Here is a 15773-nt window from a genome sequence, read left to right on the forward strand (position 1 = left end):
AGTGAATAAAAGAAAAAAGAGTGAGATATTGTTTAAACTACGTATGTTTGGGACTACAACAGATGTTGTAACTATTGGAATTACAAAAAGATGTACCGTAATTATTACAGCTTTTTCAGAAAGTAAAGTCGTATTTTTGCAATTTTATAATACGATTTATACGAAAAAACGGCAAATCAGCGCGATATCTCTCTCTGGAAATAGTGTACAGAAGTTCCTTTCTTTGACTAAGTCGTACTTAGTTTCAAATTAATATTAAAGGCTAACACATCTAAAAAGACACTGTTTGTTGTAAAGCCCAAGTGAGTTTACTACTATATCTTGACCCAACTATGTCTTTGTTGAATTTTCTTCTCGTTATTTGTTTCCACAGGATGGAATTTCGCCTGCTTAGTAGATAAATTACATTAAGTTATCAACCGCTCTACTACTTAAACAGTTGAAGGATTCTCATCAGAATTTAAAAGAAATTGCTTATACTTCTTCTCAAAAAACGATGACAATGATCTTCTTTTTCTCAAAAATGCTTTTGGGATCTTTGTAAAAACGTTTGACCAATCTACACGAATATAAGCTCAATTGTCTAGCAGAAGCACTCAGGCTTTTATTAAAAATAGGTGAAAAACAAAGTGTCTCTATATCAGAGCAAAATGTATAGTGCCACTCACTGTATAACTCCATATCAATAACTTTGATCTTCTTTTCGACTACAATTGAAAGCATTATATGGTTTGTAGCACCCCAATCAAAGCTGGTAGTACTTTAATTGATTTAAAAAGCATTTGATAATTTAGAACTTTTTTATCTTGTTCAACACTTTTTGGCCATCTTCAAAGCAGGTGACTTCTTAGGTAAGTTTTGTTTCCTCTTTGTTCTTACTTGATAAACGATGGGCAACTGTTTTCCTGTGGCGTATAGAGCTCAGCCTATTAGTGATAGAAACATTACAAGCCAAGAAGATACCTTTTGTAATACTATGACTGCTTACAAAGAGACTACAACTGTTGTGAATCCTATGGCTAATACGAAGCGAGAGTTTCATAGCGACAAAGGGTCTACATATTGGCTACCAAAGGATGAAGAAGAGCAGATGAGACTTACAGGAGTACGAGTGTATACTTTCATGCATGGATATATATATATATATGGCTAACTGTCTTCATAGCAACACTATGCTTTCAAGAGTCTATTCGAAGGGTAAACACATCATTTCCTCATTTTGAAGTATCAGTTTAACACTATGCTTGTAGGAATGTGTTACCAAGCGTAACAAGTGCTTTAGACTTTCAAAAGGGAATCAACATCCTTGATGTAGGATGTGGATCTGGTGTGTGGATTATGGTAAGCAATAATATGAGCTTATGGGCCATTGTATTTATTCTTTCATACGATAGGACATGGTACAAGAATATCCTAATTGTACCTACCATGGATGTGATATAGATGACATTACCTACAAGAATGTAGATGTAAAGCAGTTTACCTTTAGCAAAGGAAACGTAATCAAAGGGCTCCCATATGAAGATAATACGTTTGACTTTGTCCATATGAGATTTTTCGTCCTTGCTCTTCGTGAAGACGAATGGCCAACGGCTATAAAAGAATTAATACGTGTTACTAAACTCGGAGGCATGATACAGATATCAGAATTTGGCTTTCAGGCAAGTGTTTGTGATTAAACAACTGGTTTATATTCTAAAATTTTCCTTGTTTAGCTGCCCAAAGATACTACCAATATATTCTATAGGGTTATGTCAGCTTGTAAGTTTAAACATTAGCCTTTAAATACAAGGTTTTGTAACTTTGGGATCGTTAGTTAGAGACACTTGTAAAGCAAAAGGACAAAATGTGTATATAGGAGCTGAACTAGAAAATATGCTCTCAAAGTTTGATGGCATAAATATTGCTCAATCCGAATGTAGGCTTTGTGATACGAGTAAGCCCATAGACAAGCATAATAAGCAACCATAGCTAAATCTGTATTTAGGCTCTGGAACGAATACAGCAAAGCTTTTTATTTGGGATGCCTTGGAAGTAATAAAGAGTGTTCAATATATAATGGGTTCAGTCTTAGGAATAAGTACTACAGAAGAGTTAGACATATTCTTGGAGAAATACAAGCATGACTTGGAAACAAAAGAGAGTGTCTATCGCCTAGATTCTGTTGCTGTCCAAAAGCTTTAAAATAATATAAAAATGTATTTAATACCTGTATGTGTTAATAGAATCATAATAAAGTGTAGTCAAACATGTCTTTGCCCTTGTATCCTTGTAGATAAGTTTTACTTAGAAAAGACACAGTTGTATCTTGTAGGAATCAACCAAAAGTGTAGCTTTTCCAAAAAGAAATAACTAAAGCTCTTGAAAAGTGAAATATATATCTACATCATGATTGTATAGGGACACTTTCTCTGTATCCCTTGTTTCTGTACCAAGTACTTTGATTAGGCTTTTCAAACATTCATCAGATTGTATTCAAAGTAGTTATTTCAACATTTGATATACGTCTGAGCAGCTTTATCACAGTTGGGTGTACAGATTTATCTTAAATAAATGGTATATTATCATCATATTTTGTAATACACATTGGTAGCACTTTAACTAACCTAAATCCTGTTGAGGAAACAAGAACCTTTTTTAATCTTGTTGGATACTTTTGCATTTTCCCAAGAAAGAGACTCATACTATAAGGCTTTTTTTTTTCCTTCAGCCTTGCGTAAAAAGTGATGGGAACTTGCTGTTCAACATTGAAAAGGACTAAAAGTAGAATTAGGAGAAATAATATATATCAAGAAGACATATCCACCAAGAACATGATTACACAAAAAGCAATCACTGCTGCAGTTGACCCTACATTTTTTGACACGAAGCAAGAGTTTCATAACGATGAAACATCCGGATATTGGCTACCAAAAGACGAGGAGGAACAAAAGAGACTTACGGCGGTACAAATATACATTGTAGTGTATAAGCATATATGCTAACTGTATCCATTAGCAACACTTTGCTATCAAAAGCTTATATGGAGGGTAATTAAAGCTTGGAATATTGACTAGAGTTAATAATAATCGTTCCTCAAGAAATGTGATGCCTAGCGTAGCAGAGGCTCTAGATCTTGAAGGTGGCATAACTATCCTTGATGTTGGCTGCAGTTCTGGTACATGGATCATGGTTAGTGATCGGTTCTGACGAACTTCTGCATCTAATCTGCCGTTCTCTTTATGATAGGACATAGTTCAAGAGCATCCTAACTGCATCTATCACGGCTGTGATATCGTTGATGTAACTTACAAAAATATAGACGTAAAGCAGTTTACCTTTAGCCTTGGAAATGTAACAAACAGGCTTCCATATGAAGATAATACTTTTGACTTTGTTCATATGAGACTATTTGTTGCCTGTCTTCGCAAAGATGAATGGACAACGGCTTTAAGTGAAGTTATACGAGTTACTAAACCAGGAGGCATGATCCAGCTAGGAGAGTTTGACTTACAGGTAGCTATTTATCAATGACTATTTCACACAGATGTTTGAAACTCCCTTTTGTTCAGCCACAGAATGATTCATCCAGCTTGTATTATAGAATTCTATCATGTTGTAAGACTTGACATGTTTTCATTCTTTTGGAAAAGATAACCCCATATTAACGCTCTTTATTCATGTTAGTTAAAGATGCGTGCAAATCAAGGGGACAGGATCCGAATATAGGATCCGAGCTCGAAATAATGCTCTCTAAATATAGTAATGTAAAAGTTGTTGAATCTGATCATAGAGCTTGCGATATGAGTAAGTTAAAAGCTGCTGTTAGAGACCATGGTATCTAATTATAATAGGCTCTGGTACACCCACAGCCAAGATGTTTATTTGGGATAACTTGGAAGCAATAAAGAGCATGAGGCGTGTATTGGGCCCTATGTTGGGAATACATAATCAAAAAGATTTAGTCAGCTTCTTAAAAGAATACAAGCATGACTTGGAAACAAAAGAGAGTGTGGTTGGTTTCGCTGTTGTTACTGCTCAAAAGCTCTAGTTTGAAACTTGAATAAGCTTTATTCCAATAAACTATATGTCTATGATTTGAATTGTGGTTATTCTTTTGAAGAGACTTGAAGCATTTCCATTAGTAACTGTAATGCATATGATTTACTTAAAAGCCGTCTTAGCTGATCCGACACATGTTCTGCTTCCTATCAGATAATTAGTAAAGATCATTTTATAATTCAAAAGACAAACCTCAACTGCTGATTTGTTCTCTTTTAATAGTTCAGCGTATTCTTCTGAATCAGACTGATCACTATGCTCAGGCATATCAACGTTATCTAACCATGAGGCAGTTGATTGAAGTGATTTCAATAACTGTTCTAATTCCCGGCGTGTTTTTTGAAGTGCTATCAGATCTGGTTCAACTGTGAGTGACGAACCAGAAGCAGTAGATACTGAGTGTATGATATTCAACATAGTTTCCCATAATTTTGTTAGCGTTTGCAATCCTTCAGTCGCATTTTCATACATTTGAGCTGATTGGGTGGAAGTAGTAGACATTTATGATACAAGTAAAAAAAAAAAAAAGTGGTATTTATAAATTAAAAGTACAATTTTTTTACAAGACATATTTGAAAGAAGGATGACGATCACCAACCAAGTCATAGCCCCCATACTTTTCAATTTCTTGCTCTTTTTGTGAATCTGTCAAGAAGGTCCTTCGTTTGTTTTCACGGGCTAATAAGATTCGAAGGATGATCACGAGGACAGTTTGGGCTGCCATACATCCAAACGCGATGCAGTTACCACCAAAGTACTTTGGAGGATCTATTTATGGCTTAATTTCATATTTTTATATGCTGTATACAATGCTTACCATAGTATATTTGGCCACCAATAGCCCCGCCAATAGTACCTACAGAGACAATAGCGGCAGAAGCAACAGCTCGACGAGTTAGACCACCACTATATATTGTAGAGTAAGCTTAATGTTAAAGAGAGCCATAAAGGCGACTTACAAGTTATTATTAAACCACGCTACTTTTACAGCGACATTAGCATAGACGCCTACAGTGACAATACATGCAGCAATATAGTTTCCGGCCACATTAGATGCAGGTAGGAACATGAGCAGTAAGAAACCAAGGAGTGCCACAATGTTCGTAACCAACATATGATAAGCACGTTCAAAATATCGATCTAAGCGGCATTAGGAACTGATTCATCAATTGCTACTGTTATCATATTACCTGAGCTCCAACCGACAGCAACCGTGACTAAAAAAGCAAGAAAGTAAGGGGGCGTTGTCAATGCCTGTGACACAGGAGTGGGCCATGTGCCTAGACCAGATACGATAGAAGGTAAGAATAGGGTGACTCCTTGAAGAGCACTGGTGCCCGTGATGTAAACTGCCATAAATATATATGTTTTCCAATCTGTAAAGACGGATGCGACTTGAGCCCACGACCAAGAATGGTTATGTGAAGCACCTGCATCTTCAGCAAGCCTAGTAGAAGCAAACTCTCGTTCTTCTTTGGTTAAAAATTTGGCACTTTCAGGCTCATTTGGTAAGTACCATGCGGTGAATACAGCCAAGACGATAGTTGGGATACCTTCGATAATAAACAACCTGATTGAGACAAGTTAATTAAAAATGAAAAGAACAAGAAACCATGATTTACCATTGCCAAGTCTTTAAGCGGTCATCAGATATTTGACTAATACCGTAAGCAATCAGTCCACCAAATGCACCTGCAAGCGAGCTAAAGGACCAAAAGAAACTAATTCTACGACCATATTCCTGTCTTGTGTACCACAATGACATGAAATAAATCACGCCAGGAAAAAAGCCTACAAGAATTATTTCTACGCTGAAACCCTTGAATCCCTTTGTTTACCTGCTTCGAATAGACCAATGAAAAACCGAGCGCTTGCGATGGAAGCAAAGTTTTTACTAGCAGCCATAGCAGTTGCGACTGTGCCCCAGAAGCTATATAGAGATATATGTCATTAGTCATGTTTAGAACACTACTTATTACCTACAACATAAGGATGCCTAGCCAAAATGAAGGACGCCAGCGCCTCATGATGATGTTTGAAGGCAAATCAAAAATGACATAAGAGAAATAAAAGATAGACAAAGACCACTGATATTGTGATTTTGATAAATTCAAGTCTTTCTCTAGGCCACCTAACTTGGCGTTACCGATGTTTGATCTATATAGAATACGTTAGAATGATAACACTATGATAATAATATGTTACCTGTCTATATAACTTAAAAGATACAGTGTACACAAGAGAGGCAAAATTCGTCTGTCTAGTTTTCTGATAATAATGAAAAGAGAGATGAGATCAAGATGAATGAATAGATATATATTTACCTGACCAAAGCCTTTGTCAGACTATCTTTTTCCTTGGATAAGTTTTCTAGTTCAACAATAAGATCCTTATTGTTATTTGCTTCATCCTTTGGCGCTTCTTTTTCGGCGATTGAAGCTGGAGGAGAAGTATTCTTTGGAGAAGACATTGAGAGTAAAGAAAACAAAAACAATGAAAAGAACAAAAATAAGAAGAAAAAAAGAAAAATATTTATAATCAAAATCAAATGAACTGGCACACGCGCACAAACAAATGGAGTGAGAGAGTACTGCATGAGTCAAGAATAGGTCAGATTGGGTTTCATTGTCCGAGATCACGACGATGCGGGGTAAAACACAGTAATGACCTTGGAAAATATTTTCCCTTTTTTTTAAAAATAACCATAAACAGTTAAAAAGTTGGAAATTTAGACAAAAAAAGCAAAAAAAGGCTATTTACTGTGAAACCAGTCTTGCTTATTTCTTTCGAATAAACGAGATGCCATCAAACAATGGTAAAACGATTACCTCTGTTCTTGGATCTTTAATGACGTGTTCATTAAAAGCTCTCATCTTGGCTGCTGCTTTCTTAATATTATTTGACGCCTGACTATTCGTCTTGTGTACTTGTCCAAAGAATAAAACTATACGAAAACGGTGAGAATATAAAACAGACCTTCCCGACTATCTCCCATCATTTACCATTGTCAGCGCAGAGTAACCCATGGTTTGATAATAAATCATATTCTAATATTTGCTCATAATAGCCAATGTATCCTCCCTTATCAGCATCTATTGTTAAGTTAGCTTTTATTACAGTGCTTCTGGAAGTAATTTACCTAAGAATATAAAATCATATTTCAAGCCGGGAAGCTGGTTTACAAGTGCAACAATACTGCAGTTATACCGCCATCGTTAGTCCTACACACGTGCTTTGTTCTCTTATTACCTGTCACTTGCCGGTCCTTCTCGAAATTGAATTTTATCTTGCAACTTTGCCATTTCAACATGTTTTTGTGCTATCTTTATATGTTTATTCTCCAACTCCAATGACAACAATTTGGCATCATGTCCCAATCCTGAACCCATGGCAATAGCTGAATATCCTGTAAAGCCTCCTATTTCTAACACATGTCTTGGACGAAGTAACTTTACTAGCTGATGAAGTAATCTGCCTTGAAGTTCACTCACCATCATGTGTCCGTTAGGTAGCTCCTTTGCTGTTCTTTCAACAAGCGATTTCAATACACTTCCATAAGGCTCCTCAATGGGTGAACTAACTTTGGTTGAGTAGTTCTCTTCTTCTAATCTCAATCGGCCATCTCGATCACTAACTGCATTCAACATCATCCCTGTTGAATGCCAACGTTTCAAAGTAGACAAAGAATAGGATTCAATTCTGAACCTTTTACTTAAATATTTTAAGCTATTCATTGATTTGGCTGAAATGACAACAAATATGTGAAAATGTAGTCGTATAAAAAGAAAAGACAAAACAAGTCCACCTTTTTTATATCAATCCATTTCCCTTGCTCTCTTTCCTCTTTTTCCAAAAGATATCAAAGGTTAGATCAAGGATAGATAATTATAGCATGCTGGTTGTGAAAAATATGCTACCAATATGAAACACCATTCTAGTTTCTACCCAAACTACTACTACTATTACTATTAGACTAGACTAGATTAGCTTGATCTCAGGGGTTGATTTTGGTAAAAGGCTTTTATTTATCTGGCCAATGAAAGTATCAACATATAAATATTTACATAACATTATTCTGCGTCAAATCTTGTTTTATTGGAAAGTACACACAAACTTAGGAGAGTAAGACCATACTGCGTTCGGTTCGCTGTAATCTCCATTTTGGACCATACTTTAGTTCCACAATAAGAATTGCTCTTGATACAAATACAATGAGGGACACGGTAGTGAAGAACCACCCTATGCCCATGAATTCAACTCCTGGATTGACGCAAAATACTGCAAGGGCACCTAGAATACATCGTGTAAAGTTATTTGAAGCTATAATTGCTGCTGAGTTGTTTGGAAACAAATCCACTAAAAGTGTATTGATGGCACAAAATGTAGAAGACGAAGTGTATGCCACTAATACAAACTGTTAGACTGTTATAAAAATTTTTGAAAAAAACACTTACTAAAGAATGTCATGGTAAGTGGTACTGCAATATTCACTTTGAGCTGTAAACACCATCCATAGGCTGATGTAAATAAGCTAAAGGCGACACCCCAGATCCAGGTTAGATTAAGGCGGGCAGCCTCGATAGGAAACTCAGGATCAAGGTTTTTCCTATTGATAGATCTAAGAATAAATTAGTGATAACTGTCTTTGCAATATATCAAAACATACCTCGATCCTTCACCTTTGGTAGATAAGTATGATCTGGAATATCTACTAAACTGCCAGTTCAGTAATCTTCCAGAACTAAATGAACCTAAAGATGAGCCAAAGCCACTAGATAAATAACACAAGCCGATCTGAAGTGTATTTAATTGATATGTTTCTGTAAAGAGCTTGGTTAAACTCGTGAGCATACTGTAGATTGCACTATATTGTAATGCATTGTAAAAGAGTAATACGGCAATGTCTTTTTCTTTCAGATAGGTCAATGACTGGAATACGTTAGGAAATCGATTTTTCTTTTTTGCATTCTCTGTATGTTCCACTCTAAAGTCACCCTTGACAGGCATACAACTGATAGCACTTGGTAATGACAGGCTGAGCTCTGAATGATCTTTACAGACAACTGTGGCTGAATCAAATCGAGAAGTCGTGCTCAGTCCGTCATGTTCTTGCTTTCTAAATGATCTTCTCCAGTATTGTAGAAGGGTGGGATTTGCATATCCCGAACCATCGCCGACGAGTGATCTCAATGTCTCGGGTAGAAAGATAACTAGGACAAACCATAGGAGAATAGACATGATAGCTAAAATCCAGAATATCCATCTATAGTATATATTATTATTATTATAATTAATAAAATTGTTATTATTATTATTATCAAATTCTCATCTCGACTTGATCTATCACTAATTACCTCCATCCTAACGTTTGACTGATCAATCCACCTATATCCGATAATCAGCATCTCTCTATTGACAAACCTTTGTACTTACCAAGGAAAGGGCCCAACAGTGGTCCAAGCTGAGTGAGCATAGAATAGACACCCATATACCCTCCTCTTTCTGCAGGTGTAGATATATCACCTAAACAAATTAAATCAAGATTAAAAAAAGACTAGGATGATAAAAAAGAATAAGATGTTCCCTGTTTCTTACCAATCGTACCGGCTCCAACTGCAATAGCCGAGCTGGAGCCTACTGCTTGAAGCATGCGCATGATGAGTAATCCTGGGTAATTCTGGGCACAGCCCGCACCAGCGGATGCCAAAGAATAGACTAAAAAAGTTGCTATATAAACTGGTCGTCTTCCCCAGGTATCGGCCATGGCGCCCCAAAAGGAGGGTGATATGCCTTGGAGTATCATGTACATCGTCACGGTCAAACTGATCAGCTGTTCTGTTGTGTGCAGATCCTTTTTGATTCAAAAATAAATAAGTAAGTATATAATACACACAATACTGCTTACTCTCTGTATGATATGCAAAGCAGGAAAATAAATGTTGGTAGAAAATGGAGAAAAAAATGCTGATAATGATACGGTAGCTGTTATGGCTACTTTAGCATTTTTCGTAAACACAGAGTATACTGGCTCATATGTTGCTGTCGTATCGCTATGATTTGTTTCCTGTAGTGTTACAGATGAATCAGTATGGTCTACAGTGCGTGCCATGACCAAAAAAGAATTATCCGCCGCAAGTTCCTTTTCACACGGAGAATTTGCTGCCATGAAGGATTTCAAAAAGAAGAAGAATAAAAGTACATTTGATAGTGGTTTTTATATCAATGATAAAAATCCTAAAAGGGGGAAACAGAAACAAAAGTATAATAGTAAAATTTACCGGTAGATAGAACCACAATCTTGGCCTTATTGACTGTATATCTTCACTGTATTTTATTCAAATGTGCCTGTGTAACTCTTTGTCAGCATAAATTGGACATTTATCAATTATTCTCACATTACACTTTCTTTCACCCTCTTCCTTGATCTCAAAGATGCAAATTAAAGAAAATACTTTTATTGTCACTGGAGGGTAAATAATAATAAAAAAAGAGGCTCTTATACTTAAAAAGCATTAGTGCTAGTGGTCTTGGTGAAGCAACTGTTCGTGAATTGATTAAGCGTGGAGCTAATGTCGCTGTAAGTTAAAGTAAAAAAAAAGACAAAAACAAAAGGAGACTTAAACTCTTTAGATTTTTGACTTGAATGACGAAAGAGCGTACGTATAAGTTTATATTAATTATTCCCTTTTTTAAGAAATATATACATTTATAGTGAGGAACTTGCTAAAGAATTAGGATCGACTGCATTTGCTGCTGGAAAAGTGGATGTGACTTCAGAAGAAGCTGTTCGTAATGCTATAGAAAGGACAATCAATACATTTGGTCGTATTGCAGGTGTAATTAACTGTGGAGGTGTTGCTACTGCTGCCAAAACTGCTAGACGAGGAAAATCATCCCATACGATGACTTTGGATCTTTTCGAATTTACTGTCCGCGTCAATTTGATCGGCACATTTAATGTATGTAAACAAGTGGCTCAAGTCATGGCTAACCAAGATCCATATACTAACGATGGTGAACGTGGTGTGATTATCAATACAGCCTCTGTAGCTTATCAAGATGGTCAAACCGGACAGGTCGCTTATTCTGCATCCAAGGGAGGTGTCGCTTCCATGACATTGCCCATGAGCCGTGATTTGGCACCTGCTGGTATTCGCGTCATGACAATTGCTCCTGGTATTTTTGGTAATGTTTAATTAAATAGATTTACTCTAAACTGACCTGTATCAATAGAAACCAACATGACAGCCATGATGAATGAAGCTGCTAAAGCAAAAATTATCAGAGACGCCATTTTCCCTGAACGTATGGGTCGTCCTCATGAGTTTGCCTTGCTCGCTTGTCACATTATCGAAAATGGATTCTTGAGTGGTGAAATCATTCGTATCGATGGTGCCAGTCGACTTGGAAAGTTATAATTGTTTTCAATTCTCATTTTTATTTATAAAAATAGAAAAGATCTTAAATAATTCTAATCTTAGCGTACTGTCTGATGATCTCGGGTGAATCTGTAAGATTAAAAAGCTCATCAATCAAAGCCGCACGGAAGGTTCCCGGCCCATTCACGTACTCTCGCTCACTAGCGATCTCTGAAGCAATGGTCACTGTAAGCATACCTGCAGCAGTAGCCAAGAGATAATCGTCTTTGTTTGCAGCTACAAAACAGGCTACTACAGACGACACCATACATCCACTACCTGTGATCAGTGGTAGATAACGGTGTCCATTGTCAATCGCAATCACTCGATCACCATCAGATGCATAATCCGTTGGTCCAGTTAATCCAATGATGCAATCTAGCTCAATCTGTTATTTCTAACACTCCCAGTTTATGATTGTTCGTACCGTGTTGTCTTGCGAGATACTTGACAGCATCTATAATCCTTTGCTCATCATATGTCCCAACTGAGTCCACGCCTTTGGATTTACCTCCAGCACCTGCCATAGAAAGTATTTCACCTGCATTTCCCTTAATCACCGTCAGCTTACATTCATCTAAAAATCGTGCTAGCATTTGTTTTCTGAAACTAGTCGCTCCACATCCAACAGGGTCTAACACAACTGGGTTACCATGTCGTGTATTGGCTTGTGCTGCCAAGATCATCGTGTCAATATCATTCAAAGTTCCCATATTCAGCAGCATAGCGCCGTTTACTTTAGCAAGATCTTCCACTTCAGAACGATTGGTTGACATAATAGGTGAAGCACCCACAGCTAGAGTAGCATTGGCATTATCATTGATAACAACGTAATCTATTAAATATATGAGCAGAAAGTTTTCATCAAGAGCTCATACATACTAGTGATGTGATGAACCATAGGTCCTTTAGACTTGATATTCTTCATAGCTTGAATAGCATATTTGATTACTGTCTCTGTTGTCACGTCTTTGCTGACGGATGACTGTTTAGATGCCTGAATAATATCGGCAAATTGCTGACATGTAGCCTTAGGATCGTCGGCTGCCATAATGGCAGACACAATAGCAAGACCATCCAAGCACAAGAAATCCGTTTGAGATCCTTTGATCAACTCTCCCGCATTATCTGTGTTGATACCACCTATAGCCACCGTTGGCACCGGATTGGATTCAATAGAACGAAGAATTCCTGTATGTAGGATAAGTCGCAATGTTCTTATGTATCTCTTTGAGCTTACTCTGCACGCCTTCGATCCCTAAGGGCTGCTTCACCAACTTTTTTGTCGACGTAAACCAGACAGCACCAATTCCAAGATAGTCGGCTCCACCTCGAATAGCTTCCTCTGCCTCTTTCTCGTTGTTACAAGAAACACCAATAATCTTTTTAGGTCCTAAAATGGCGCGTGCTTGTGCTAATGGCATGTCATCTTGTCCAATGTGTACACCTTCAGCATCAACAGCTAATGCAACATCAATACGATCATTAATAATTAAAGGTACACCGAAACGGCGAGTAAGCTCTTTGACTTTAAGCGCGAATTCAATAAATGGCCCCGTATCTGTATCTTTCTCGCGTAGTTGAACAAGTGTAGTGCCTCCTTCAAGGGCTTGTTCTATTTGGTCAAGAAAGGTCTTTCCTTCTGGGACCAATGAGCGATCTGTAACTAGATAGAGTGAATAATCAATTTTTTTAATAGACATGGATATTAGAAAGAAAAGAGGGTTCATTCAAATGACGGAGTTTTATTTTCTTATCGCTCAGAAAAGATGTTACAACACCTTGGACATAACAGATGATTGACTATCTCTTTTTGTGAACCATAAATACATTTCTCCAATTGATTGCGAGTCATCCAAATACTTATCAATCAAGTGCTCGGGTAAATCAATAAACTCTGTTACCAAGTTCTTCTTTGCGTCAAGCTCTTTCTCAAATTCATCTTCATCTCTGGGTAAGTCATCAAATTCCCAAGCCATGAGTTTACGTACAACCTTATTTTTGGTTGGATCACCATCACTAATATCAACACCATGGTCAATCATCCAACGCACTGTCTTTTCCCAACCTTCAGCAGGTAGCAGATGAATATCCAGCTTCCAATCGGTCACAACCTTGTGTAATAACGCCTTTGCGTCCCTGGTCGTTCTCTCGCGCACCTGTCGAAGATCCATTCTTTGGTAGCCTTCAACTGTGACATCCCAGCGACTAGGTGGGCCAAACTCTAATATAGTATTTTCAACTAAACCTTGCTCGAATAATCCGGCTGCTGATTTGAGAGCAGGTACCTCAAATCCTTCGACATCAATTTTGAGAAAATGAATGGGCTGACGAAACAAAAAGGTTTCATTCATGGACTGCACTTGTTTATCCAAACGTGTTTGGATCATATTGGCATAGTCGTTACCTAACTCTTCCAGTTCAACCAAGGATTTATCTGCTGAGCGATCGTTGCTAAATAAACGATCATAGATCGGTAGACTGTCCAACCTAATCGTATGTGTGACTATGGCCGCATTAGGAGAGTTGTAGTCAAGGGAACCGATACCTCCATCATTTATCTCAAACTTGGTCATTCCGAGTTTTTTAAATTGATCTAAAACTGCAAAGGGTAGAATACGCAGCCGATGGGATAATTGGTTGAGTCGTCCGGCCATGTTGATAATGCCTAATTTAAAAACAATGTCAATAGTAAATTCGACTACTCGTTCTTTTTTATTACTTTGCAAGTGCGTTTGAGGTTCAAATGCAATGACATGGGCACCGCTTGAGCCAGCCACGAGGGAGAATAACCCATGGTTCGAACCTTTAATGAAATTAGTTTATGTTTATATTCTCAAAGTTGTAAATACTTGCCAGCGTCAACCATGACGAGAGGAACGCTTCGATAAGGATCACGTCTATGCACTCGTAATATCCATTTCATTAAAGTATAAATTCGATGCTCTCTATGGTAATGATTTTTTACGTCGATATAATTCCCATTTGATACAACAAGCACGTCTGGCTTAGTGTTAAGCTATTTAAAAATAATAAGGTTAAATGATATCACTCTCAATAAGTCTAAAATATGAGACTTACGACGCCAAATTGCCATAATTCATCCTGAGAGGCGTAAGCTAAACCATTTGGAGTTAGACGGAATGTTGTTTTATCGGCAGTAGGTGCGATGGTATCAAGGTCCTGGCTAGACTCTCCATGAGCGTCTATGTTCAATTTAGGTTATTTTTGTTGCTATTTTTAAAAAAAAAAAAGATTCTATAGAAATACCTGGATAATGTGTTACAGGTTTATGGAGTGGTTGGGGATTAGTGGAGACGTATTCCTCAAGCTTTGCTTCTGGAATAACAGGTAAGATAGGTTCAACATGTGGTAAATAGGGAGGTGGTGGAGGCGGAAGTGGAGGTACAGTGTGGAAATCATTACTTTCTTGACTTGGCTTTTGAAGGTCTTGTTCCTGTGGAATAAATAAATGTAAGATAAAAACAAAAATAATATAAACTCATTACTTGGCACTGGTTCGTATCTGTGCAGGAAAAGTTGTTAAAGTAAGAAGACCTCCAATATATCACATTGAAAGTAAGGAATAAAATAATCAACACAATACTCCAAGTCCTCCAAGATCGCATTATAATGAAAAAGGAAGTTAAAGAAAAGAAGGAAAAGGATCTACGGATCGGTTTTTATTTTTCTTGGTCTCCTAGCAACTTGTGTTACACACAGTTGTATTTTTTAATTTTTCCACAGCACTTGTCCAACCTTGACGCCTTCGTCCTTTTTTAGCCCACCTATGAAATTGACTGTGAGCTTCAATTGAGAAAAGTTTGAACTGGGTATACACTTACAGTTCAAGCAGCCGTTCACCATTGAGGTTATTTTCTATTGGAGGTAATGTTTCGATGAAAGATCATTTTATTCTTCTGTTTATTTCAAGTAACATATTCAGTCAAACCATCTCTGGGCATTTCCAGTAGAGCATCTTGTGGACGACTGATTTGTAACAACATAAAAACAGTCTACTTGGCTTCTTTCAAATATGGAGTAATTTGACTTGGTCAATGCGTTAACACTGGTTTATGTTGACTTGGAACAGTTTTAATAGGCATCACTGCCTTTTGCTTTATTTATTCTTGCTTAAAAGTTGGTTATTTCATTGATCTTCCTTCTCTTAATGCTGAGTAATGAGTAAGCAATAGAAAATTTCTAATTTTAGGTCAATACAGGGTTTTACGCTAAAATTAGACGATGTTAATTTTTCTTCTGGACGTATTTGGAATAAATTGTAGACAACATACTTACCTTTTTTGGACGTAA

General features: G+C 37.1%; 9 protein-coding genes across 9 annotated transcripts; 3 read left to right on the plus strand and 6 right to left on the minus strand.

The window, feature by feature from the left end:
- Positions 1–869: 869 nt before the first annotated feature.
- Positions 870–1937, plus strand: RHIMIDRAFT_292456 (S-adenosyl-L-methionine-dependent methyltransferase; the record flags this gene model as incomplete). Its single annotated transcript, XM_023613896.1, has 6 exons — positions 870–1105; positions 1166–1197; positions 1251–1341; positions 1395–1661; positions 1716–1761; positions 1817–1937. Coding segments are annotated over exons 1-6 (771 nt in total), but the record flags the coding sequence as incomplete, so codon positions are not given.
- Positions 1938–2332: 395 nt separating this feature from the next.
- RHIMIDRAFT_313792 (S-adenosyl-L-methionine-dependent methyltransferase) lies at positions 2333–4030 on the plus strand (the record flags this gene model as incomplete). Its single annotated transcript, XM_023614889.1, has 9 exons — positions 2333–2544; positions 2607–2723; positions 2774–2945; positions 2998–3029; positions 3081–3171; positions 3229–3495; positions 3552–3597; positions 3667–3786; positions 3834–4030. Exons 3-9 carry the CDS (start codon positions 2814–2816, stop codon positions 4028–4030), a joined length of 885 nt encoding a protein of 294 aa, XP_023465233.1. The 5' UTR covers positions 2333–2544; positions 2607–2723; positions 2774–2813.
- Positions 4031–4088: 58 nt separating this feature from the next.
- On the minus strand, positions 4089–4542 carry RHIMIDRAFT_238190 (uncharacterized protein; the record flags this gene model as incomplete). Its single annotated transcript, XM_023608906.1, has 2 exons — positions 4089–4187; positions 4234–4542. The coding sequence occupies 2 exons, from the start codon at positions 4540–4542 to the stop codon at positions 4089–4091; spliced, it is 408 nt and encodes a 135-aa protein (XP_023465234.1).
- Positions 4543–4600: 58 nt separating this feature from the next.
- Positions 4601–6511, minus strand: RHIMIDRAFT_238191 (MFS general substrate transporter; the record flags this gene model as incomplete). The annotated part of the gene is made up of 9 exons (XM_023608907.1): positions 4601–4809; positions 4859–4947; positions 5001–5181; positions 5232–5611; positions 5664–5832; positions 5880–5971; positions 6025–6198; positions 6247–6309; positions 6366–6511. 9 exons carry the CDS (start codon positions 6509–6511, stop codon positions 4601–4603), a joined length of 1503 nt encoding a protein of 500 aa, XP_023465235.1.
- Positions 6512–6818: 307 nt separating this feature from the next.
- On the minus strand, positions 6819–7691 carry RHIMIDRAFT_238192 (O-methyltransferase; the record flags this gene model as incomplete). Its single annotated transcript, XM_023608908.1, has 4 exons — positions 6819–6985; positions 7044–7133; positions 7181–7236; positions 7291–7691. 4 exons carry the CDS (start codon positions 7689–7691, stop codon positions 6819–6821), a joined length of 714 nt encoding a protein of 237 aa, XP_023465236.1.
- A 464-nt stretch (positions 7692–8155) lies between these two features.
- On the minus strand, positions 8156–10150 carry RHIMIDRAFT_203848 (putative MFS transporter; the record flags this gene model as incomplete). Its single annotated transcript, XM_023606715.1, has 8 exons — positions 8156–8445; positions 8496–8647; positions 8708–8997; positions 9106–9304; positions 9396–9426; positions 9475–9564; positions 9637–9892; positions 9947–10150. 8 exons carry the CDS (start codon positions 10148–10150, stop codon positions 8156–8158), a joined length of 1512 nt encoding a protein of 503 aa, XP_023465237.1.
- Positions 10151–10473: 323 nt separating this feature from the next.
- RHIMIDRAFT_244027 (3-hydroxyacyl-CoA dehydrogenase type II) lies at positions 10474–11459 on the plus strand (the record flags this gene model as incomplete). Its single annotated transcript, XM_023610014.1, has 5 exons — positions 10474–10511; positions 10558–10618; positions 10672–10697; positions 10754–11226; positions 11275–11459. 5 exons carry the CDS (start codon positions 10474–10476, stop codon positions 11457–11459), a joined length of 783 nt encoding a protein of 260 aa, XP_023465238.1.
- A 43-nt stretch (positions 11460–11502) lies between these two features.
- RHIMIDRAFT_203740 (thiamine biosynthetic bifunctional enzyme) lies at positions 11503–13162 on the minus strand (the record flags this gene model as incomplete). Its single annotated transcript, XM_023606710.1, has 4 exons — positions 11503–11837; positions 11887–12294; positions 12342–12650; positions 12700–13162. 4 exons carry the CDS (start codon positions 13160–13162, stop codon positions 11503–11505), a joined length of 1515 nt encoding a protein of 504 aa, XP_023465239.1.
- A 112-nt stretch (positions 13163–13274) lies between these two features.
- RHIMIDRAFT_15525 (uncharacterized protein) lies at positions 13275–14562 on the minus strand. Its single transcript, XM_023605746.1, has 5 exons — positions 14541–14562; positions 14316–14478; positions 14182–14265; positions 13528–14127; positions 13275–13478 (listed from the first exon to the last, which is right to left on the minus strand). Exons 2-5 carry the CDS (start codon positions 14383–14385, stop codon positions 13360–13362), a joined length of 873 nt encoding a protein of 290 aa, XP_023465240.1. The 5' UTR covers positions 14386–14478; positions 14541–14562; the 3' UTR covers positions 13275–13359.
- Positions 14563–15773: the final 1211 nt, after the last annotated feature.

Source organism: Rhizopus microsporus, assembly GCF_002708625.1.
Source record: "Rhizopus microsporus ATCC 52813 unplaced genomic scaffold scaffold_10, whole genome shotgun sequence".
NCBI lineage: Eukaryota > Fungi > Mucoromycota > Mucoromycetes > Mucorales > Rhizopodaceae > Rhizopus > Rhizopus microsporus.